General features: G+C 49.3%; 6 protein-coding genes across 6 annotated transcripts; 2 read left to right on the top strand and 4 right to left on the bottom strand.

The window, feature by feature from the left end:
• Window positions 1-722: 722 nt before the first annotated feature.
• On the top strand, window positions 723-5,925 carry TRUGW13939_07658 (uncharacterized protein; the record flags this gene model as incomplete). The annotated part of the gene is made up of 7 exons (XM_035490796.1): window positions 723-951; window positions 1,004-2,128; window positions 2,376-3,958; window positions 4,009-4,652; window positions 4,725-4,916; window positions 4,961-4,967; window positions 5,164-5,925. 7 exons carry the CDS (start codon window positions 723-725, stop codon window positions 5,923-5,925), a joined length of 4,542 nt encoding a protein of 1,513 aa, XP_035346689.1.
• A 145-nt stretch (window positions 5,926-6,070) lies between these two features.
• Window positions 6,071-6,662, bottom strand: TRUGW13939_07659 (uncharacterized protein; the record flags this gene model as incomplete). The annotated part of the gene is made up of 4 exons (XM_035490797.1): window positions 6,071-6,099; window positions 6,149-6,241; window positions 6,297-6,437; window positions 6,491-6,662. 4 exons carry the CDS (start codon window positions 6,660-6,662, stop codon window positions 6,071-6,073), a joined length of 435 nt encoding a protein of 144 aa, XP_035346690.1.
• An 811-nt stretch (window positions 6,663-7,473) lies between these two features.
• TRUGW13939_07660 (uncharacterized protein) lies at window positions 7,474-8,940 on the bottom strand (the record flags this gene model as incomplete). The annotated part of the gene is made up of 1 exon (XM_035490798.1): window positions 7,474-8,940. One exon carries the CDS (start codon window positions 8,938-8,940, stop codon window positions 7,474-7,476), a length of 1,467 nt encoding a protein of 488 aa, XP_035346691.1.
• A 5,424-nt stretch (window positions 8,941-14,364) lies between these two features.
• Window positions 14,365-15,225, top strand: TRUGW13939_07661 (uncharacterized protein; the record flags this gene model as incomplete). Its single annotated transcript, XM_035490799.1, has 4 exons — window positions 14,365-14,402; window positions 14,487-14,733; window positions 14,810-14,993; window positions 15,086-15,225. 4 exons carry the CDS (start codon window positions 14,365-14,367, stop codon window positions 15,223-15,225), a joined length of 609 nt encoding a protein of 202 aa, XP_035346692.1.
• Window positions 15,226-20,780: 5,555 nt separating this feature from the next.
• Window positions 20,781-21,171, bottom strand: TRUGW13939_07662 (uncharacterized protein; the record flags this gene model as incomplete). Its single annotated transcript, XM_035490800.1, has 2 exons — window positions 20,781-20,878; window positions 20,946-21,171. The coding sequence occupies 2 exons, from the start codon at window positions 21,169-21,171 to the stop codon at window positions 20,781-20,783; spliced, it is 324 nt and encodes a 107-aa protein (XP_035346693.1).
• A 175-nt stretch (window positions 21,172-21,346) lies between these two features.
• On the bottom strand, window positions 21,347-22,175 carry TRUGW13939_07663 (uncharacterized protein; the record flags this gene model as incomplete). The annotated part of the gene is made up of 2 exons (XM_035490801.1): window positions 21,347-21,888; window positions 21,947-22,175. The coding sequence occupies 2 exons, from the start codon at window positions 22,173-22,175 to the stop codon at window positions 21,347-21,349; spliced, it is 771 nt and encodes a 256-aa protein (XP_035346694.1).
• Window positions 22,176-22,933: the final 758 nt, after the last annotated feature.

A 22,933-nucleotide genomic window follows, 5' to 3' on the forward strand; every position in this document is an offset into this window, starting at 1 on the left:
TAGCACGCAAACCGTTGGGGCGAACAGGGCGGCCCGCGCTAGTCTGTATACGGGATAGTGTGATGACCAGCCGAGAGTCGCCACCGGATTAATTAATGCTTCGCTGCCAATCCATCAACGATGACGACCGCCATGAATCACGATCGCCGTGATTCGACACTCTTCACATGAACAGGCAGCCTCTTGTTTTCAATGCTGCTGCCTTTCGCAAGGGTCTTCTTCACTCGCAAGGAGATTTTCACGTATGCGTGCATGTTTGGTATGCAGACGGTCTGCTGATTGGCCAGGCCCTGGATCTGCCGCCAATCAGGCGCTGCAAAACCCCTCACCGCCCGCCGCCAGTAGAACTGTTGGGGCGGACCCACCGGAAACAGTAAGGCGATAAAAGTCGGTCTTGCCTCAGCCTCTGGTCACTCTTTTGTCTTTCGGCTTTTAAAGAAACAACTGTCCTCTGTCATCAAGCGAGTGCGTCTTTGCAACACCATCGCGGCGACTCCAATACCATCCACAATCACGGCTTCGTTGATTGCCACTGACGTGACTTCTTATCGGCGGCGGCGAGACTATCAGACGTCTTCGCCCTAGCGGCTTCCCCAACATTGCCCGTTGCTGTTAGCGCGTGGAGCCCGCTTTGGGACTGTATATCAATCCGGCCTCTGCTCTTTTTTTCACCCTTTTATTTTTGTTTCGAGCACGGTTTGATTTGTCTGAAATCATCAACCATGTCCTCTCCAGACGCCAGGCCGAGGGCCGACACCAAAAAGGTGCACATCACCGAGACCAAGATGACCTTGAAGAACTGGTACAAGCACGTCAACTGGCTGAACGTCACTTTTATTCTCGGCGTGCCCATGTGCGGCCTCATCCAGTCGCTGTGGGTGCCTCTGCAGCTCAAGACTGCTATCTGGGCTGTTGTCTACTACTTTTACACCGGTCTCGGCATTACTGCTGGTGAGTTTTTGCCTCTTTGAATCTGTTGAATATTCATACTAACGACTGCTAGGATACCATCGTCTCTGGGCTCACTCGTCCTACTCGGCTACCCTGCCGCTTAAAATATTCCTCGGTGCCGCTGGTGGTGGTGCTGTTCAGGGCTCCATCCGCTGGTGGTCGCGCGGCCACCGTGCTCACCACCGCTACACCGACACTGAAAAGGACCCCTACTCGGTGCGCAAGGGTCTCCTGTACTCTCACTTGGGCTGGATGGTCATGAAGCAAAACCCCAAGCGCATTGGCCGAACCGACATTACCGATCTCAACAACGACCCTGTCGTGGTCTGGCAGCACCGCAACTACATCAAGGTTGTTATCACCATGGCCCTGCTCTTCCCTACTCTTGTGGCCGGCTTCGGCTGGGGTGACTGGCTTGGCGGTTTTGTCTATGCCGGTATCCTGCGTGTCTTCTTCGTGCAGCAGGCTACCTTCTGCGTCAACTCGCTGGCCCACTGGCTCGGCGACCAGCCCTTTGACGACCGCAACTCTCCTCGTGACCACGTCATTACTGCTCTTGTCACGCTCGGCGAGGGATACCACAACTTCCACCACGAGTTCCCCTCGGACTACCGCAACGCGATCGAATGGCACCAGTACGACCCAACCAAGTGGTTCATCTGGATCTGCAAGCAGCTCGGCGTGGCCTACGACCTCAAGCAGTTCCGCTCCAACGAAATCGAAAAGGGTCGTATCCAACAACTGCAAAAGAAGCTCGACCAGAACCGTGGCAAGCTCGACTGGGGCACGCCTCTGGACCAGCTGCCCGTCATGGAATGGGACGACTATGTGGAACAAGCCAAGAACGGCCGTGGCCTGGTTGCCATTGCTGGTGTTGTCCACGACGTGACCGACTTTATCAAGGACCACCCCGGTGGCAAGGCGATGATTTCTTCCGGGCTGGGCAAGGACGCCACCGCCATGTTTAACGGTGGTGTGTACTACCACTCCAACGCAGCCCACAACCTGCTGTCGACGATGCGCGTGGGCGTTATCCGTGGTGGCTGCGAGGTTGAGATCTGGAAGCGCTCGCAAAAGGAAAACTCCAATGTCGACTATGTGCGCGACGCCAATGGCAACCGCATTGTGCGTGCCGGCGAGCAGGTGACCAAGATCCCTGAGCCTATTGCGACTGCTGGTGCAGCTTGATGATGACGAATAATAATTGAATTGCATTTCCTAGTACTTAGTGTCTATATGTTTATATATGTTGGCGTTTCTTTTAAATAGATGGCTGGCGTTGTTCAGCGTAATGAAACGATAAGATCTGACCAATTATGTCAACATTGATTTCATAATTAATTCCCTTTTTGCAGTTGTGTTGTAGTTTGTGCTATGTAGTGTAGTGTAAATATGGTGGGACAGAGAGTGGAGCTTATAAGCAGCAGCTGCAGGTGACTCGTCCTCCGCCAACCATCCACCGTCAACACGTCAGTCAAGCTGGATGCAACAGTCCCGCTCCGCCACCACCGCGACTCTCCCCCGCCTTCTCTTCTCGTCTCTCGCGCTGCTCGTCCTGAGCATCTCCATCATCCTGGCTCTCCCTCGTTTCTCTGTGTCCGCCAGGCTTAGCGCGCTGGTGCAGCACGTCACTCTACCTTCAGTATCAACATTATCAACACAATTCAGTCGAAAAGTAACAACATCCAGCATGGCGCCCGCCATCTTCAAACAACCGCCCCAGGCACCACCCCTCTTCGTCGCAACCCCTACCTCCATCGTCGACGACACAAAACGCATGATTGCACAGTCCCGCAAGATCCAGGACCAAGTCGCCGGCAGCGTGACCGCCCAAAGCGCCAACTTTGCGTCTGCGTTACTCCCGCTTGCGCACGATGAGAATGCCATGACGCTCGAGGCGCACATCTTGGGGTTTTATCAGGCTGTCTCGACCGACCAAAAACTGAGAGATGCGTCGAGCGAGGCCGAGAAGCTGATGGATGATTTTGGCATTGAGACGGCCATGCGCGAGGATTTGTATCAGTTGGTGGATGCCGCGTTGAAAAAGAATGAACCGCTGGATCCAGAGTCGCAGCGGTTGTTGGAAAAGGAGCACAAGGATTATATCCGCAATGGATTGGGTCTCCCCGCGGGACCGCAAAGGGATCGGTTCAAGGAGATTAAGAAGCGGTTGAGTCAGTTGGGTATTGAGTTTCAAAAAAACCTCAATGAAGAGAATGGCGGCATTTGGTTTTTGCCTGCCGAGTTGGATGGTGTGCCCGAGGATGTGCTGTCGGGTCTTGAAAAGGGTTCCGGGGAGAATGAGGGCAAATTGAGGTTGTCGTTCAAGTATCCGGATCTATTCCCCACGCTCAAATATGCGAAAAACGCCGAGACGCGCAAGCGGGTGTCGATTGGAAATGAAAACAAATGCAACCAGAACATCCCGCTGTTCAAAGAGGCCATGGTGCTGCGTGACGAAGCTGCCCGGCTGTTGGGGTATCCGAACCACGCAGCGTTCCGCATTGAGGACAAGATGGCCAAGACGACCGAGACGGTAGATACCTTCCTGGGTGATTTGCGATCTCGACTGGCGGCTGGTGGTCTGAAAGAAATCGAGAAGCTCAAGCAGCTGAAAAAGACGGATATTGAGTCTCGCGGCGAGACCTTTGATGGCCACTATTTCCTCTGGGACCACCGCTTCTACGACCGTCTGATGCTGGAGAAGGAGTATCAGCTGGACCACCAGAAGATTGCCGAGTTCTTCCCCTTGCAAACAACCATACGCGGCATGCTGGAGATTTTTGAAGAGTTGTTTGGACTGGTCTTTGTCGAGGTTACCGGGGACGACCGCAGCAAGATTTCCACGACGGGCAAGGGCGAAGATATTGTCTGGCACGAGGATGTGCAGCTGTTTAGCGTGTGGAATGACGCCTCGGAGGGCGAGGGGTTTGTTGGATATCTGTATTTGGACCTGCATCCCCGCGAGGGAAAATACGGCCACGCGGCCAACTTTAACCTGCAGCCTGTAAGTGCATATTATTGTGATTATAAAGCCAAAAGCTAACAACTATACAGGGCTTCATCGACGCCAACGGAAACCGCCGATACCCAGCCACAGCGCTGGTGTGCAACTTTTCCAAACCCACAGCGAAAAAGCCGAGTCTGCTGAAACACGAGGAAGTCGTGACACTATTCCACGAACTGGGCCACGGCATCCACGACCTCGTAGCCAAGACGACATACTCGCGCTTCCACGGCACCAACACAGTCCGCGACTTTGTCGAGGCGCCCAGCCAGATGCTGGAGAACTGGTGCTGGACACCGTCACAACTAAAGTCACTGAGCCGACACTACTCGACTCTGTCCGAGGAGTACCGCAAGGCATGGCAGGAGTCTTCTGGGTCGGAGACGCCAACAGTGTCAGAGCGCATCCCCGACGAATTTATTGACAGTCTGATCCGCACAAAACACGTCAACGACGCGCTGTTCAACCTGCGCCAGCTACACTTTGGCATCTTCGACATGACGATGCACGAGCCCGCGTCGCACGCAGCTATTGAAGCGCTCGACCCGACGACAACATACAACTCGCTCCGCCGCGAGATCTCGCAGATCGAGGGTCCCGAGGCGCTGGGCCAGGGGTATGACTGGGGACATGGCCAGGCGACGTTTGGCCATTTGATGGGCGGGTACGATGCTGGCTACTACGGATACTTGAGGTACTCCTTTCTCTCTCTCTTTCTCTTCCCCTATACTTGTTCAGACCATGCTAACGCAGGATTTTGTAATAGCTCCCAGGTCTATTCCACAGACATGTTCTACACCGTCTTCAAAGCAAACCCAATGGACCCAGCCCAGGGCCGACGCTACCGTCACACCGTGCTCGAAAAGGGCGGTAGCCAGGAGGAGATGCGCACGCTGGCTGAGTTTTTGGGCCGTGAGCCAAAGACTGAGGCGTTTTACAAGGAGTTGGGCCTGGCTTAGTTTTGCGGAATAAAAGTGACGCAAAACTTTTATAGTACAATAGTACGATAGTACGTACAAGTAGTTAGTTACTATGGTAGAATGGCTGCAGTTACTTGCAAATGGTGGAGAAGAAAAAGGCTTGGCGGGTAGAGCTAGCTAGCTAACTTAGCTATCTTATCAACGATCCATTCTTTGCCTTTTTTTTCCCTCTGCAACATCATTCACAATTCAGATACAACTAAACACAAACACAACCAAGTCAAGTCAACTGAACCAAACGCAATCAAGCCGAATAAAACAAAACCCTACAAAATGTCCGACCACGAACACCACACTGAATCTTCCCCCGAAACCCTCCTCCCCGCCAACCACGACCAACACGACCAACAACCAGCACAAAACGCGCAAAAGAAGAGAAAAGACATAAAAACATTCCACTGCCGCTACTGCTCGCATCTTTTGCTTGCCTCGACGCGACCAATACTATCGGCGACGACACCGCTGGCACGACGTGGTGGCGCGGCGCGCGATCGGGCTTTGATTCTGGATATTCCTGCGAGGATACGGCCTGCCACCACGACCACTCCTACCGGTACTACTACTACGTCAGTTCAGCGTGAAAATGGAGGAATAGTAGGGTCGTCAGAGGATACGCAGATGGCAGACGGCGAAGCAGCAGCAGGGAATAACACAGCCCAACCCTCGCAAACCTCGATAGAAAAAGAAGCACACTACACAATCCCGCTCGCAACGCTGCTGCCAGACAACAAGCCCGTAATCATCCGACGAGACGACGGATTCGAGAAACGCATTCTTTTCAAATGTGGGCGGTGTCGCGTTGTGGTTGGGTATGAGATTGTGCCAAACAAACCCAAAGAAGAACAAGACGAAGAGGAAAGGGTGATGTATCTACTGCCCGGCTCTCTCGTCGGCACAGAGGATTTACAAGAGCAGGGCTCTGCTATAGAGACGAATACGGTGCTCAAGCAAATGGAAGCCGAGTGGGCGCAGTGGGTTGCTGTATAAAAAAGATTTATGAAATAGAATTGCTGTATTTATATTGTACCAAACTAATGAAATGGACCAACTCCTCAACCGTATCAATCACACGTAAGAAAGTAACAAAAAAGAAAAAAGAAACTCGTCGTCGGGTATCATTCATCTCGTCGACCTAGTTTGCAAGGATAGTGCGGACCAAATCTGGTTTGTTAGTTCGTGTCGCAATAGAGACATAGAAAGATTGGCTTACCAGTGTAGTTGATCTCGCCAGAGCTGGTGTCGACCGACTTGAGCAGCTCGTCGACCTCGTCGTCGGACATTTTCTCGCCCAGATTCGTGAGGACTATCCGTCAGTTAGTACCATCAATATCACCAGAGGCATATTCCCAAAAACGTACTGTAGCGCAGCTGTCCCACACCAATAAACCCAGTCAGATCCTTGTCAAACACCTGGAATCCGCGACAGTATTCTTCGGGCTCGCCGGGGTCGCGGAAGCCGCCGGGGCGGTTGAGCACTTTGGAAAACGAGTCAAAGTCGACTTTGCCATACATTAGTTTTCATATCATCCGACAAAGAAAAGATGAAACGTACAGTCACCACCCAAGGTCTTCTCCAAATCGCCAATCTCCGCCAGCGTCGGATTCTGCCCGCATGCGCGCAGGAGGTCGCCGAGCGAGGACAGGGCGACGCGGCCGGAACCGCGCTTGTCGAAGAGCGAGAACGCCTCTTTGTAGTTGGTGGAGGCCTGGTCGTTGTTAGACATTATTCTTCTTGTTTTTTTTGGGGGGATTTGTCTTTTTTGGCTTTGTTGTGATTGTTTGGCAGCAGTGAGGAGAAGAGGGAAGACGAGGGGCGGTTTATGCGCCGAGAACTGGACGTGGCTGAGATTGACTCAGCCAGCCAGAGACCAGAACCAGACACCAGAAACCAGAAAACAGAAACCAGCAAGAACCAGAACCAGACAATCGTTCAACAACAACAAACAACAAAGGTTCTACAATGGCTTTGGCCTGTCTCCTCGCTATATATATGGAGTGCTCCCGCATGTGTATTCACGACAAAAAGACTCATTCCACTCGGCTTGACGACTTGACGTACCATGATCGATTATCGATAACTGCGTTGGCTGTGTTTGTTCAATCCAGGAATTGCTGGCAGGAGGATATGATCGGCGGAGGCTGGTAACTGATAACTGAGACGGTTTTTGGAGCTGAGCAGATGGAATCGAGGAATGCCAGGAGCAATAATACATGGAAGAGAAAGTCAACGAGGCCGGAGCGACGACAGCAAGGGGGGCAAGTGGGTTCGCCCGTGTTGTCGGGGCAACCAGACATTGAACCAAACATGCGAGCATTAATCATCATCAATATATTATTATGGTTAAAGAGTGTGTATTGGAATACTAGAATACTAGAAAATAATTATTAGAATAAATGTACATGTATTAGGCAGCATTGAAATAATTCTATGGTACATATGTGCAAATACACGGTCCGGATATACAACAACTATACTACATATATATACAACCCCAGCTCGATAACAAATCAATCAACAACATTTGAAATACAAACCTACGACCTGTACACAGTATTCGGCGCAGGCGCTTCCAGCGTCACAAAAAACCGCACCATCGCCGCCGTGCTCTCGCCATTCAGCGTGTACGAAGTATGCCCATCACCATCACGAATCACCATCGACGCACTGCTCGGCATCTGCGCAAACCGACTGTTCGCCCAGACAATCGACGTTGACGGGTCGTACAGCGAGTTGACGAGCAGCATCGGCGGCTCGCCTTTGATTTGTGTCCTGTGTGGCGGGTTCTGTACTGGTGCTGGCCAGCCAATGCAGCGGGTCTGGGTACCCCAGGTCTGCGATGCGCCCTGCGTGTGAGACGATAGAGCCTTGGCGAGTTGCTCTTTGTAGAGAAGATCTTCTAAAGATTTGGCGCTGTGAGTCCAGTCCAGGCAGCTCACGGCCAGTCCGGCAAATGTCGTAGAGTCGATATCCGATGTTTCTAACATGGTGGACAAGGCTGTTGCGTTTCCATTCAGTGTCTGGTTCAAAGCGTCCCCTAGCGACGTCCAGCCAGAAACACCAAGATGAGGCTGGGCCTCTTTGAACAGGAGGAATTCCTGAACATTGAATCGAATCTCCTCGCCCGTGACATTCGACCGACATGCACCGGATACTGTACAGCCAGGGGCCGGGATAGGCGATTTGTCTGCTTTGGACACAAGCTCATCAAACAATGCAAGCACATCCTTGCCATGCAAAGCACAGCTCGAGGTTGCAAAACACCAGTCCGCAAACCGGACCAACTCGGTCTCATACCCAGTCGACTCGGTCACCATATTCGACACCTCGTCCAGCGAATGCTCCAAATTCCCATCAAGAACCACCGACCGGATGCTCTCGGGGTATAGCTCTGCATACGCAGCCGCAATCTGCGTTGCGTACGATAGTCCCAGGAAATTCAACTTCTCGCCGCCGAGCCCGACGCGTACAGCCTCCATATCCCTGGCGACGCTGGTCGTGTCGACGTGCGCAAACAGCGGGCCTGTTAGGTTGTAACAGCTCGCCGCAAATTCCTGGTTGTACGCCACCATCTCGTCCCATTCAGCTTGTGTCTTTGGGAAAAACGAGACGCGCCGGTTGGCAATCTCTGGATCGCATCGCACAGAGTCACTCGTTCCCATACCGCGGGGATCCAGGCCGATTAGGTCAAAATGCTGTGGCAGAATATCCCCAAAGAGGGGCAGCCCTTGCGCGGTTGCGCCGATGAACTCTGAAGGGATTGAGCCGGGTCCGCCAGAGTTGAAGAACAGCGGTCCGATGCGCGCGGTTGCATTGGATGCTTTTAGTCGTACCAGGCCGAGCGATGTCTGCTCGCCTTGGGGGTGATTCCAGTCGATGGGCACATTGAGACGGCCGCATTCGAGGTTTGGGGCTGTTGAGCTGCAGTTTGTCCAGTGTATCGAGTTGTGTGCGGTTGCTGTGTAGAGAAGCGGTCCCCAAACACAGACATTTTGAAGCCGCATGTTGATTTTAATTTCTGCTTTCTTTCTCGTGCCGGAAAAAATAATAATAATACAGAATTTTCAAATATTCAATTTTGGGCCTTGCAATTTATTATTTAGTAAAAAGTGCTGCCTGAGTAATTCAGCAGCCTAGGCAGGCTGTGTTTTGGAGCTATACTATATGCATTAGGATTGATGGTATATTTTCAGCTCCAACCAACATTCAATTGAATTTGATCTAGCATCTTGGCAACTCGTTCCCAGCCTCATCTAGAATAAGCTCAAGTTTAGGCATACTAGTTCAATGTTTAATAGGGACCTTTAGCAAACGGGAAAACTAATGGGAGAACTTAGTATGGGTGTAGTGAGGAATTTTAGACAGTGAGTGGTGTTGTCTAATTAAAAAGATAGTCTAGGATTTTCAGAGTAGGAGAATAGTTCTTTTCAATTAGAAAAGTCTTATAATTGCATCATTTAATATAGCTTGGTATAGTTTTTTGACGTCAGATATAATTAGAATAGCTCCTGAATAATTCTGCCAGTATAATTCTAAAATCAACTAGTCTCTATTTATTTTTTTACTAAACCCAATTTATAAGTTCTGCCATTAGTTCCGATGTCTCTTTGGGGGGCGTTAAAAGTCTCTATTATTATTAACATGAATCAGCATTTGATGTTCCGCCCCAACTCTATACAACTAGTGAACGAAGGTCAACGAACACACTGCCAGTCTATTTTTAGATCAGCTAAAATATTGGGATAATACTATCCTTTATGATTTATAAAAACTAAAGCCAAGAAAATAGACCAGAGGACCCTGGGCAGTCAATCTATGGTATACAGGCACCAACATTAAGTTGCAGGAAAACACGTCGAGACTCGAAAGTACTAGTATTCTTCATGTAGGTATTAGGTTCGATGACTGACTCGATGATTGCGACCAACCACCAGCTGGAACACGCCGCGTGCGTAGAGCTGCGGTAGATTATTGGTCGTTTGAACTGGAAGAACTGGGAGTAGATGTGAGATGAGGATCATAGGTTCCCTTGCCTTTGGCTCGAAAGGCAGTTTCCAGCTCGCGTCAGTCTGCTCTGTTGAGTTCGGTGTGGAAATACAACGCAGCGGACAGCCATGTAGCACTGATAAATAGGCGATAGAGGGACTCGACTGACGTGTTACCATTGTCGTCTCGGAGGGTTTCCACGAGCATTTTAGATGCAACGAATTCACATATATGCCATTGAAGCCATCTGACTCATGTCGCGAGAAAGTGATTTCAACAGTCCCGTAAACGATTGGATCACCTGCTCATGTAATGCTCTTTTGGTAGCTTTATTGAAGTCTCTTGGTAATTGTTCTGTAATAAGAAGACTTCGCGATATTAGAAAGAAGTCAAGCGCTAGTGCGGAGGAGAATCCAAGCGTAAGGAGAGGCGCCACGGGAGAGACAGTTGGGGAAAGCCGAACACCATAGAAAGAAAGATTTTCGAACGCACGAGCGAAAGTAGCAGGCAAACGCCGAGCACCGTCAAGAAGAGACCCAGAAAGAGAAAACCGAAAGCGACGAAGTTGGAAAAGACCATGTTGAAGGAAAGAAATTGGGAAATCTAAACTGGTAAGAACAAGTCCTCTTCGTCAGCGAAGAAATAGATAGGGATGTTGAGTTCGCGTTGGAAGGTTTTCCTGCGAATTCCTTTGCGAGTTTCTTGAAGATCTTCTCAGTCTCAGACCAGTTTGGTAAATCGTCTAGAGCAGTTTCCTTGGTGGCTGCTATGATTTCTTCTTTGGTGCCTTCTGGCCAAACCACAGTTAGCGGACATACTCGCAAGACAGACCAAAGCTAGTACTTACATTCCATCTTCAAACTCAAAGGCCAGATGAGAGAGACAAGACAGACGAAACAGACCACCACCGGAGGCCCGCCTGCGGAACTCACTGCGTGGCTGCAGATGAGTACCATGAGATTCCTTTTGGGCCAGTGATGCGATGCTCATGCGTGAAGACTCCTCATCCCTTATCGAAGGGGTCAGATTGATTTCCCATGTAGAATGGAATCATTAGGTCCTGCAGCGGAGCTAGTTGTAGGGCGCCGCCACGAGTGTGTGTCAATTTTGTAGATGTCGTCAGCCACTTCCGCGTCCACATCCTCCATCGCTGTTTCTAGGTCCTGTCGCTGGAGAGACGTGTTATCTGGAATCTGATCCATATTATCGAGGGTTCCGACACTGCGTTAGTTCAGATGGTCACAAAGTTTTTCCGAATTAGGGTTGAGGATGCTACTTGATGGGTGCACAGTAGCAGCTTGACATTAGCACGAAGAATATGACCAAAATACCATAAATCCCACTAAGGGGTTTTTTTTTTCTCTTTTGGTAGGGTGGCAATTTCTAGGTTGATAGACTCCTTACCAAACAGTCTTACTAAGGGGGCTCTTTTTGGTAAACTGGTAAAAATCCAAGGTCGACTCAGAGCAACGTTCATCGTCTTCCGATCTAAGAGAAATCCAACAGACTACCGAATAGAGGCGGGCGACTATGAATTTCCGACAGTGTTCGTTTGGTTCTTCACAAGGGCCTTGAACAAACGTGTTTCAACCCCCGTTCAGGAACGAAATGAGCGAGCGAGCTAGAGAGTACTGATTGCACTCTTCCACATTGTCGTCGCTAGACGATATGAACATGACTTGTTGATGCCTTAATTTAGGTGTTCACGTGGCGGAGAAAAAGTGAGCTGATCGTACTGGCTAGAAAGATCTTGCCTGTTCCTGACAGCCCTCGCACCAAACTGATGTCAAGAGGTAGAGACTTGAAAAGTTGGTGTGCCGCCATTCTCTGCGGTGGTGTGATTTTCATTGCCACCATTGGCATCGTAGACTATACTCAGCCTGAATAAACGCAATGCTAGTTCTCGCGAAAATTGTTGGTATAGCTGTAGCAGATTCAGCATTTGCTGCTACATCTGTAGCTGACATTGCTGCATGTTCTGCAAAGTGATTCTTGAAGGGAACGGTGCAGGTAATCACGAACTGATAGGCAGAAAGAGAAAGAGTGCCGCATTCACGTTCCACTCGATGACTAGAAAGTAGGCATATGTTTATTTGCTCTTAGGGTTAGGGTTATCTTTCGTATGGTATCTTGTGATGCTGCCTCTGGGCCAAATTGCCAACATGGGTTTACCCAGTGTTTGAAATCGGGACACCAAATTTTGCTAGGAACTCCCGGATAGCGTGGGCGAGGATTGTATGTTGTAGTAGACGCCACACGAAAGAACTCGCTGTTGAAAGTTCCTTGCGCTTTGATCCGCTTTCTTGAGGTAGGGTCTTTTATAGTCTTAAAGGTCTACCACATGAGCCTTGCCTAGACTGCGTAAAACCGAAACCGAATATTGATGATAAATGAATCGTGAAACGAGGAATCGTAGAGCGTGCAAAAATGAGTTTGTCCGTTGAAGTTGATTGAAAAAATGGGGTTCAAGTGCAGTCACGGCGGTAATATTGATGGTTTGCGTAGACTCAGCAGATCAGGTACCGAGGTAAAAGAAAGGCTGCAGGTAGAAGTCGTGGAGACGCCATGAGCAAACCAGTTACTTAGCCAAATAGAAGTAATAATACTTGCTACGATGTTCGTTAGTAATGAATGCTATCAGAATACATGGCCGTAAACTTACCCGAGTGTCCTCTTTTATAATGATGTGGGCTACATCTGGACCAAAGCTCGCACGCCTAGCACTTGCCTAGATGTATGTTGGAGCGTCCGATCGAAGTCGTCAATAAGAACTCGTGCAACTCGCAAGGTCTCAATGTGACACAAATAGTCAAACTCGAGGCCAAATAAAGCTAGCACATTGATAGTGAATCATCAAATGTGCTCATTCTCTAGGGCACAGTGAAATCTAGCGCCCCCTTCTTGTCCTCAAAGTACGAATGAAAATTTGGATGAGTTGCAAGATGGAAATTTAGGAAGATTTTAAGCTGACGGGAAAAAAAAAAGCACACCACGTCTTACCGACATCGGATTTTAGACCACCCTTTGACACCCTGAACCAGATAATACCAATACCAACTTGGATTTCTGATTTTTTACACCGGCACTGGAGATATCCTCTCCGACACCGGTGAGCCACTGTCATGAGACTCCATCCAAAAAGATTTCTTTGTCCATGCCGGTGTTCTGGACTGGTGTGGATCTATATTCAACACCGCCAGGCGTATATGCAGGGCGCAAGATGCATGGATTCAAGTGTTCCGGTAATGATATATAGTAATAATACCGCACTCCATACCGCTATTTTCTCCACAGTCGCCCCTTCGTAAGTAACAATTGGCCAGTCCTCAGTTGACCGGACCTGGCGGCATAATCGAATACCGAGTATGGGTATTATTGGCGCTGACATGGATGTCCATCCTTAACCACACAGCGGGACCTGGAGAGAATTAGAAGCCTCTATTGGATATGAATAGTTTCTTTGTTATAAAAAATTTTCCATGTCAGGTGGATCTGGCAGTCGTCTGTAAAGTTACGCCTCTGTCCAACTCTGCCTCTCGTCTTTCCTCCTGCACGACCACGGTACTACAGGGCATAGCTATACGTCTCTCAATTGCTTGTTTTATCTCTCTCATAAAAAAAGCCCACTTTTATTTCATCTGTTCCATCTTGAAATGTTGATGTCCAAATCACCAAATATCGGTATCTCCGTCGGAGGCATACCGTTCACATGCAAGCTGCCACGGCTCTAATCGATTTTCTTGTATCAAGCCCAGGCTTGTCTTTATCTCCACCACTCTCCATTTCACTGCTGATTTTGGACTGCAGCTATTTATTTTTGCCGGCTAGGCGAGTGTTCCGAAAAAGAATGGGACCGTAGTCTACTTTATTACCGACGCTCATAACGATTATGACTGATCACGCCTTCAACGTATGAGGAGGCCTTGCACGACGGTGACAAGTACGAAGCTATGGCGATCCAGGTCAAAATCTTATGTACGACCTTCGGTTTGACATATTCAATATTTACTCGAAGACTTGGTTGCTAGAATATTGGCGCATATTCGACCTACGAGGAGCTCGATAAAATATCCGAAGTGTTGAAGTACCGGCCCGATGCGCTTGCCCGAGCTGATGAGCTTGCTAAGGTCGTGGGTGTCACTAATGAAGCCTTTGATGCGTATTCGTTCAATCGTCAGCATTGGAAAAGATCGGAAAAGACGCAATGCTCAGTAAGGGACGCTATTGGGTGTTTATGCGGGCACCTGAGGATAAACCATAGGTTGAGTCTTTTGGTGCAGCTGCCAATAGTATGTATTGCCTACAAAAAACGTACTGCTTGGCCATTCAATGCGAAGGAGATGACACTGACACGAATTTTCAGTCTCTTATACCAGCCTACGGCAGATATCAGTAACCAGAAGAATGCCTTACCGGTTTTTAAATTAGGACTTTTATTGTCAATGGCCCAAAAAGTCATCTCCATGTCAAAATACAGAATGTCAGTGATTGACTTATCTTTACTGTTACAAACTTTCATAAAGGAGCCCTGCGAATTTGCAATTACAATTGTTTGAACTCCTAGTCTACCAAGCGAGTCTGTTAGTAATTTCAATGAAAGCGACTTCGACGGCTACACCGATGACCTCAATGACGCTGAATGGAGAACGGTAGCAGCTCTCAGAGATACATTACCTTGCCCCGACATCCATGACTCGAGTGAAATCGATACCTTTTCTGATCCGGATTTTGGCGCTCCGTCGCCGTCGCTGTCTCAATATAGTGATCTTGTGGCCAACTCTAGTGAGCTTCGTTCTGAACTTTGCCTGCTCGTCCGTGACCAATACGCTATAGGTAGTGCGGCATCCCAAAGACTAATCGCTAAATATCTGGTTTCGGCAATGAAAGAAGGGTGGTGTCTGCTGTCTGCGCAACGGACTTCCTACAGTTCAGCTCACGCAAGTATCCGACACTCAGCAACGACAGGGTAGAAGTGAAAGTAACAGTATTTTCATCCTTTCACCTAGTGACGACGATGCCGGCGACGATGATGTCGATGACGCTAGCAACGATGCCGCAGGGCAAAGCGGTGGTTTGCCACATTGCTTGTGTTGCCTATCTTTCGATTTGGTTCTCTATCTCTACTGCTTTTGATTCCGTGCCTCTTACAATCTCTGGACCTAGAAGCGGAGGATACCGACGACGAGACGAGCGTCCAACTTATACCAGAGCTGCAGGAAAACCTACCTGAAAAACAAAAATGGGAACACCTTGATCGACCTGGGAGCCTTCGTTTGGCTCACCGGTATTCTGTTGCTGCCTAAATACCATAGATTGACTGCCAAATACACTTGTGTTGACCGAACCTGGCGGCGTAATTGAATACCGAATATAATAATATAAATAAGATAGATAATATTAATATTAAATTAAAACTTTTAATAATATCCTTAAATTAATATTAATTAAGATTTAATTTAATAATTTTATATATCAAAAGTATTAAAATTATAAAATTTTTAAATATCTTATTAAACTCTATACATTAAACGGGCTCCATGAGCATGCCTCCGAGCACTTGGCCTCTGGATTGGACAATAATAGTGTCAGTGTTAACCTGGAATACATATGTGTCGTGAATGGACTGGTAGTATGTAAAGGTTCACCGCGAGAATTAATGTTGCTTATGTTTCGTCGGCGAAGATACACTTTAATGATGCCATCTCATACTCCTGACTCTCCTCGTCCTGAACGACACATGTCGTGGCTCGAATTTGGCCTCAATATCTTCTCTGTCCCTGACCCTCGTGTCTTGCTCACCGGGACAGTTAATTCGGCGGTTGACGTCGTAAAGCAGCTCCTTAGTGTGGCGAGTGTTGCTGTGATCCGTCCCTTGCAACTTGACTCTTAAATCGTAGACTTTCTGGTAGAGATCTCGGGCTTCTTCCAAACGCTGCTGCCCCACGTACAGGTCAGCCAAGTACATCATACAAACCGCAACATCAGCGTGCTCGCTACCCAGGAGGTCGATTGTGGTATCGAGAACCTTTGTGAAGAGCTTTTCTGACTCTTTCTCGTTGCCCAGCTCCCGCATCGTGGAGGCCAGAAGAGTGGCAGTGTATAGAGTGTGGGGGCTTCTGAAACCAAAGGTCTTGAGCTTTCCCTCGTATGCTTTGCGGAAGTTTGCTTCAGCCTTGTCCAGTTTCTTGCCCCGTGAATAACAATCCCCAAGATCGTTGATCATATAGAGCGTGTTGACGTGATCAGGCCCCAGCTCGGCCAGATACCCCTTCACAACGCGCTCTTGCAAACTTTCAGCCTCATCGAGTTTGTCCCAGCACTCGTAGACAATAGCAAGCGCATGAGCAACCCAAAGTGTGTCAAGATGGTTGGGGCCCAACTTGGATTCAATATCTGCCAAAGATTTTTCCACTTGTTGGACAGAATCAGCAGACCTGTTCTTCATAAAGAGGACGACGCCTAGACAGCATTGAGTCCAGATGGTATCAAGGTGCATATCGCCTAGGAGGAGCTGCTGTCTCGTCAGGACCTCTTGATACATCGATTCTGCTCTTTCCATGTGCCCAAGATTAGCATAGAATGCAGCAATCATAACCAATGCGTTAAGAGTCTTTGTGGTTTGCGGGGAATCGAGCAAAGTCTTTCGACCTTGGTATGCTTTCTCGAACCTGTCCCAGGTGGGTTAGCCAACAGACAAATACAACGGTTAAATTCGCAAAACCCATACAATTCCAGTGTGCGTTCGTTATCTCCCAATCCGGAATATAACATTCCCATGTCTAGGACGGTTCCAAGCGTCTCCAAATTATCGGCTCCAAGAAGTTTCTCGCGCGAGCTCAAAACAAAAAGCCGCAGGGTTTCGGCTTCGCCTGAGCGATTGGAGGCATAGTAGAGACTTGCCAATGCATCCATAGTTTCTAGAGTGTCAGGGTCATCTTCTCCGAGCTTCTTGCGACCATGGAGTGCCTGCTTGTAGGACCTCTCTGCTTCATCGGATTTCCCGCGATATTTGAGAACGTTAGCCAGGCTTTGGAGAACGGCCAGCGTCTGTCTGTTTTCGGTGCCTAGGATATTGCTAAGACCATCAAAAACGAATCTGTATAGTTCTTCGGCCTTTTCAAGCTCGCCGCGGACATCATAGATTGAGGCCAGGCGTGTTGCACTGTCCAAGGTCTTCCGATCAGTCGGACCGTGGGCACCCTGGTTTCCTCGATACGCTCGAATCAGGACTTCCTCAGCCAAGTCATAATGCCCTTGATGCCTGAAAGATGCAGCCACAATTTCCAATGCATCTAGTATCGCAAACTCACTGTTGTCATTGCTGGGTGGGGCATGCTCTTTGATGTTGGCCCAAGCGGCTTGTGTATGTGGATACAGCCGGCGGTGGACTGACCAGGCTTCGGTTTCAGATTCTTGGATGGAAGGGAGAGCTTGAGCAACCAACATCAATGCATCGCGAGCATAGAGCGAACGACTGTTTAGGTCCAGACGTTCTTTGATCCAGACATGGACGACTGGGTGGATGTTGTAGGCACGAGTTTGTCCATTGCGTTTGATCAGGCACAGCTTCGCAAGACATGTAAAAGCTTCCTGAAAGCTGAAGGCATCCCCTTGTAAGCCCCATTCGTGGCTGCCTGCCATGAAGGCAGGAATAGCAAGGGTTTCGTTCCCGATATCACTTCCCGTCTTGTATAGGAGATCACATATATCCTGGTTATTGATAAAACCAAGGACTTGCAGGAGAGACGCCGATTTTGGTGATAAAGTGCGTAGTCGCCTAAAGCTCATTTCCCAGGTCGTGAACGCCGAGTGTTTGTAACCGAGGATCCCATCGTTTGGGGTCTGGGACAACAAACTCCGGGTGTGAAGCGCATATGTAGGCAGAAAGTCGGCCAGGTCAGAATCCGAATTCGCCAGGTAGCCGCCTGCCTGATCGATGGCGAGGGGAAGATATCCAAGAACCTTGGCAATCTTAGCAGCGGCGTCCCGACGCTCCTTCGTATGGAAGTTGAGGTTTGATGCCCCTGCTAAGAGGTCGATCGCGTCGCCCTCGGGCATCTCCTCGATGTGAAATGGCCGGCCGAGAGCCTTCGCGTCCGTGTCGCGAGTAGTGACGATGACGTCGCCATTCTGATGAGAAGGAATCAACTCTCGCAGGTTGACTGCTTTCGGATCGTCAGCGTTGTCAAAGATGACCAGGAAAGTCGCCTGCTGCCTGCCAAGCCATCGTTTCACTGCCTCTACCACCCGCATCTGGCCATCAGTGGGAGACTGGTTAGCCTGGCCTTGCTCGTCGAGCAGACCCGAAAAGCCTAGTTTCTGGATGGCCTTGATGTATGTACTCCCGGGGAATTGGCGGAGCTCTTCGTCGACTACCAGGTGAGCAAACCGCAGGAAGGCTGCAATAGATTCCTGCTTCGTGTTGCACTCGACGAAGAACGCAATGGAATAAGATGCCCGTTGGCGCTCAAAATACTGCAGCGCCGTCTGGGTTTTACCCACGCCCCCGAGACCTATGAGCACGGCAACTTGAGCAGAGGTTCGATGACGTTGGATGAAGTGCTCTCGGAGTGATTTGAGAACACCAGACCTGCCGGTGAAATAACGGCTGGGCGCGTGAGCGATGTCGATATATTCCGGAGTGGTAGGCTTGGAGGGTGGGAAAGAGGGAGGGGAAGCAAGGGAGGAAGAAGAAGAAGAAGAAGAAGAAGGAGCTGGCCTTGAGATCAGCGTGATATTGAGTAAAGGATTTTCTTTCTGCCTACATACACAATTGTCCGCGTTTCCCGAGCCGGAGAGAACAAGTATCGATATCCGACTCGACATCATTCAGGTATGACTTCGTCGCAGCATCCATCAAATCAAAGGCCTGCCATTCCTCCAGCTTCACACCTTGCAGCCCCTGCGCAACGTTGAACCGGAAGTACTTTCCTTCTTTTTGCAACCGCCCTCCCTGATCGGCTTTGAAGTTCCGGGCGATGGTTTCCGCGTTGGTCGCTAGTTTTGCGCATGCGAGCAGAACTGGAACTCCCAGGGTCCCGAGTTTCTCGGTTGGAGGATTGCCAGTTCCGATGCTAATGACACAGGACGGCTCTGCATTGGCACCCCAGACCTTGGTGATCTCGCGCATCAACAGCCGGATGGGGTTGTTATGCACCATGGCGCCGTCCGCATAGTTGGCTGGTGGATGGCCAAACGTGATGGATGGAAAGAATGTTGGCGCGGCAGAGGTTGCCCTGGCCACTTGCCAAATTGTGCCCTGGCTATGTTCTTCTTCTTGACTGCGATAGGAGCGCATGATCGCTGGCTCGACATTCGCCGTCCGTGTGGCGCAAACGAAGCTATATGCCAACATCATAGGTCAGCCACAAGGATCAACATCCATGTGAAGACACGGATTGCTTACACTCGACATTGGCCCTCTCGCGGTTCAAAGAATGGCGTCTCTCGGTTGCCGGTTTTCATCTCCACGACACGTTTGACAGCCTCGGCGAGTTTCTCTCCGCTGAAACGAGCTTTTCCCACCACGGTTCCAAGCTTTCCTGGGAGGAAACGGGATGTGGTACTTTCTTGAAATACGTCCCTTGCCAACATCAGATACGCGTCGATGGTTTCTTGTATGCCCATGCAGAGCCTCCCCAGCATAATCGCAATCAAGCTATTTTTTTATCAGCCGACGACAGTCATTCATTCCCACGTCTTTTCAGACTTACCCGCCTGTACTTGTGCCGCATATCATGTCAAAGACATCACATGGCCTAACCATCTCATAGAGGTCGTCTGTCGGTTTGATGTTGTACAGGATACGCCTGAGGATTATGAGCGATGAAAGCCCCCGGACTCCTCCCCCATCTGTCGGATTCTTAATCTTCTGATACTACGAACTTGAAACATGGGATGGATGCATACCCAAAGAGAGAACCCTCAACCCTCGGTGAGAGGAGTATGCTGGAGCCGAAGGATACTTCTGGGAATCTGGTGACATCTTCCCACTTAAGAGGCCGAATGCCGCTCGCGGAAAAGTCCTGTATGTGGTAATCCTTTCTCAACTATACACAAAGAATATATCTGCAGCTTAAGCGTTCGGAGAGGCTCAGTAGTCTTGGCCCATCACTGCTCCGGGTACGGTAAGAACATGCAGCAAGTCGGACTGCTCTACTGTCAGGCTGATCGTCATAATAAAAACTGTGGCACCCCCATGCTTTTGCCTCATGACTCGGCTTTGCCCGTAATAAGCCGCTGCATCCAATTGGAATGTCGACTGGAAGGGAACCTCGCTTCGCTCAGCTCACCATGGAGAGGGGTAATGATCCCTGTTAGTCTCTCAACCTCCATCACAGGAGTTTCTTCATTGGGAACTGAACCTGCCCGTCTGCGAGCCATGTGCATAGTCACGCTCGTTAGTTGCCCCGTTCGCTCCTGGGCAGTCTTATTGCTACTTTGGGTTCAAGTTGCGTTGTCCTGAGAGCCCCTTGCCAGGCTCCAGTGCTTGCAGCACCATGGTAATACACTACTAGTGCGTTACTTATCCCAGGTGGGCTCACCTATTGTAGCTGGTTCCCTGTTTCTCTTCCGCTAGTCCATATTCTAGCTCCTAAATATTAGCCATTTGCGGCTGAACGTGATCCAGACCACGTTGTCTCATGCTGCAGCGCTGGCTACGGTATGGTTTGACAGGAGACTTGAAAAAAAGGTTTCTTCATGGCAAGCCTTTAGTTATGAATGATTGGCATTGAAAGGTCTGAAGTGCTTAATGAAAAAAAAAAAAAAAAAGATCAAAGTTGGGGTATGCCCGGCTCTTAGATTTACATATATGAAGAGTTCATTCTGGATTTAAGGGTTAGGTATTATCGAACCCTTAATCCCCGCCAAATACCATACACCGCAACTCGATGCTTCTTCTAGGAGGGGCATCATTCCGTGCATTTGGGTCTCTCCAGCTTCCGTGTGGCGCATCTATCAACGTATTAGTTAAAACTTGGCCTAATATCAGGGTTCCTTGCTTCCCCTGTATAGAACTTACAGAATGCGTTATTTGGATCCATCTTGTTGTCGAAAAGCTTAATCAGCATGATATCGTCATGCTTCATGCCAGATTTCCAGAACCATTGGTGAGACAAAGAGTGGCGGATTTCGAATGACTCTTCCGCATAATGGGGATACACAACATCGATGGGCACGATATCCTGGCGAACCGTGGACGTGTATGTGCAAGCCGCCAAGGGATAGGCTTCAATGACAGGCAACATAGGCCTCCAGAGACTGATTCTTGGCATCAATATCAAACTGAGAAATGCATTGGATGAATTTCTTCACCTAAAAATTCTACAACGGCTCTTCAGGAGCTTTTCTGCCCGATCGCCCATATGAAGCTTGATGCGTCCAATCGCAGAACGGGGGGATTGATCTAGATGAAGATGTGCCTTAGAAATAAATGGCTATGAAATTTAACTTCAGAGCCAGGAAGAACTTGCCACAATGGATTCTTCGAGTGATGTCACTAAAGCCAATCATTCTGTCTGCTGGATCTGGGCTCCGTCGGACATAATCGTAAATAAAGATCTCTTGAGCATTGAAATGCTGGCACAAAAAGTCCGACATCTCTCTCATGTATGAATGGACATCGAAGGACTGGTCAAGGACGTTGGTTTGACAGGTGTGATTTAGCCAAGCGAACCCGTCTTCGTCAAGCGAAAACATGTCTTCATGACCCCGAGCATCTGTCAGCATAATCTGCGACCAGGCTCCCTCAAAATTAGACTGCAGCTGGCTCGCTCCAGATACTGGAACGCGGAGAGCATATGGCTTCTCCCCTGCATGGCCTAGCTTTTCGCTAAAGAATTGGACGAATGAGGTGGTCCGGGGAGGATCAAAGACAGAAATCGGATGATGCATTTGCTGCTGCACACACTCCGCTATAAAGTCTGGGTCGTGGTACACCTCTGGCTCCACATGTGAATGGCCATCTATTTCTCCGAGGGTGAGTATTCGTGCGAAAGAATGTCATATGGATGGGATACAAACAGTACTTTGGCGACCATCTGAGCGGCCAGTCGATCCACGGTTTCTCCCAAGGTCGTTCGTTGTTAAATTCCCAATTGATCCACGGCGCTTTACCTGCAGTGTCTACAAGCACCGGGTTGTTTGTCTTATCTCCGTTGTGAGGCCTGTACGGCCACCACTGGCGCCAGGGCTGAAGCCGTGGATCCTCGATGGAGCGAGGATCAAAGGACTGGCTAGCATCCTGAAACATGATTACCGGAAGAGAGTGCGGTGTGCGGGCTGTAGAAGGGATGTCTTTTCATTTATGGTATGAATTATATGAACTTCATCAAAAGAAGGGGGAAAAGGTGGTGTACTGCAAGCAACATGGTGGTGGTGGTGGGAAAGAACAGGCATCAGCTGCCACTGCGACCTGTGCAATAAGGTTGAACCTAGTTTGAGGCTGTTTCTCAAATTCCACGGTGTTATGGGGGATCCATGAGGGAGCTCATGCTGTGAGACGTCATGATAAGCACCGTGGCGAGGTGTCAAAGTAGTACAAGGCACCAATCCGAGCACTGCGCAGACCGGAGCGGGACGACTTGACTATCGACTAAGATCTGATAGGAGCTTGCATGGACTCTCCAGCCTCAATATTGCAAAGGTTGACTTGGAAGGAGCCACGTCAACAAGGAATTTCAGCTGCTGCAGCCCGGATTAAAATCTTATTCGGTGAATTCTCGGATGATGGCAGATAGCATGCAATATCTGTGTGGGGTGAATGGCGAGCAATACAGGGGTCAGCACAACCCCCCCTTTGAAAATACCAGGTAAATTACCGCTTCACTTGGGCGAGACAAACCCCCACTTCCAGCCTTGTCGAGATTTTTGCTGGTTTCCATATCTATTCGAGGTTAGGACAGCTTGGTGGAAGCGACCTCCATGCTTGGGCAAATCGAAAGACGTCTGCGGAGACATAAAACCACTGCAAATCTTCTCTTGTTTTCCATTCTTCTCATTCTAACCATC

The sequence above is a fragment of the Talaromyces rugulosus genome, chromosome IV (assembly GCF_013368755.1).
Source record: "Talaromyces rugulosus chromosome IV, complete sequence".
Classification (NCBI taxonomy): Eukaryota; Fungi; Ascomycota; class Eurotiomycetes; order Eurotiales; family Trichocomaceae; genus Talaromyces; species Talaromyces rugulosus.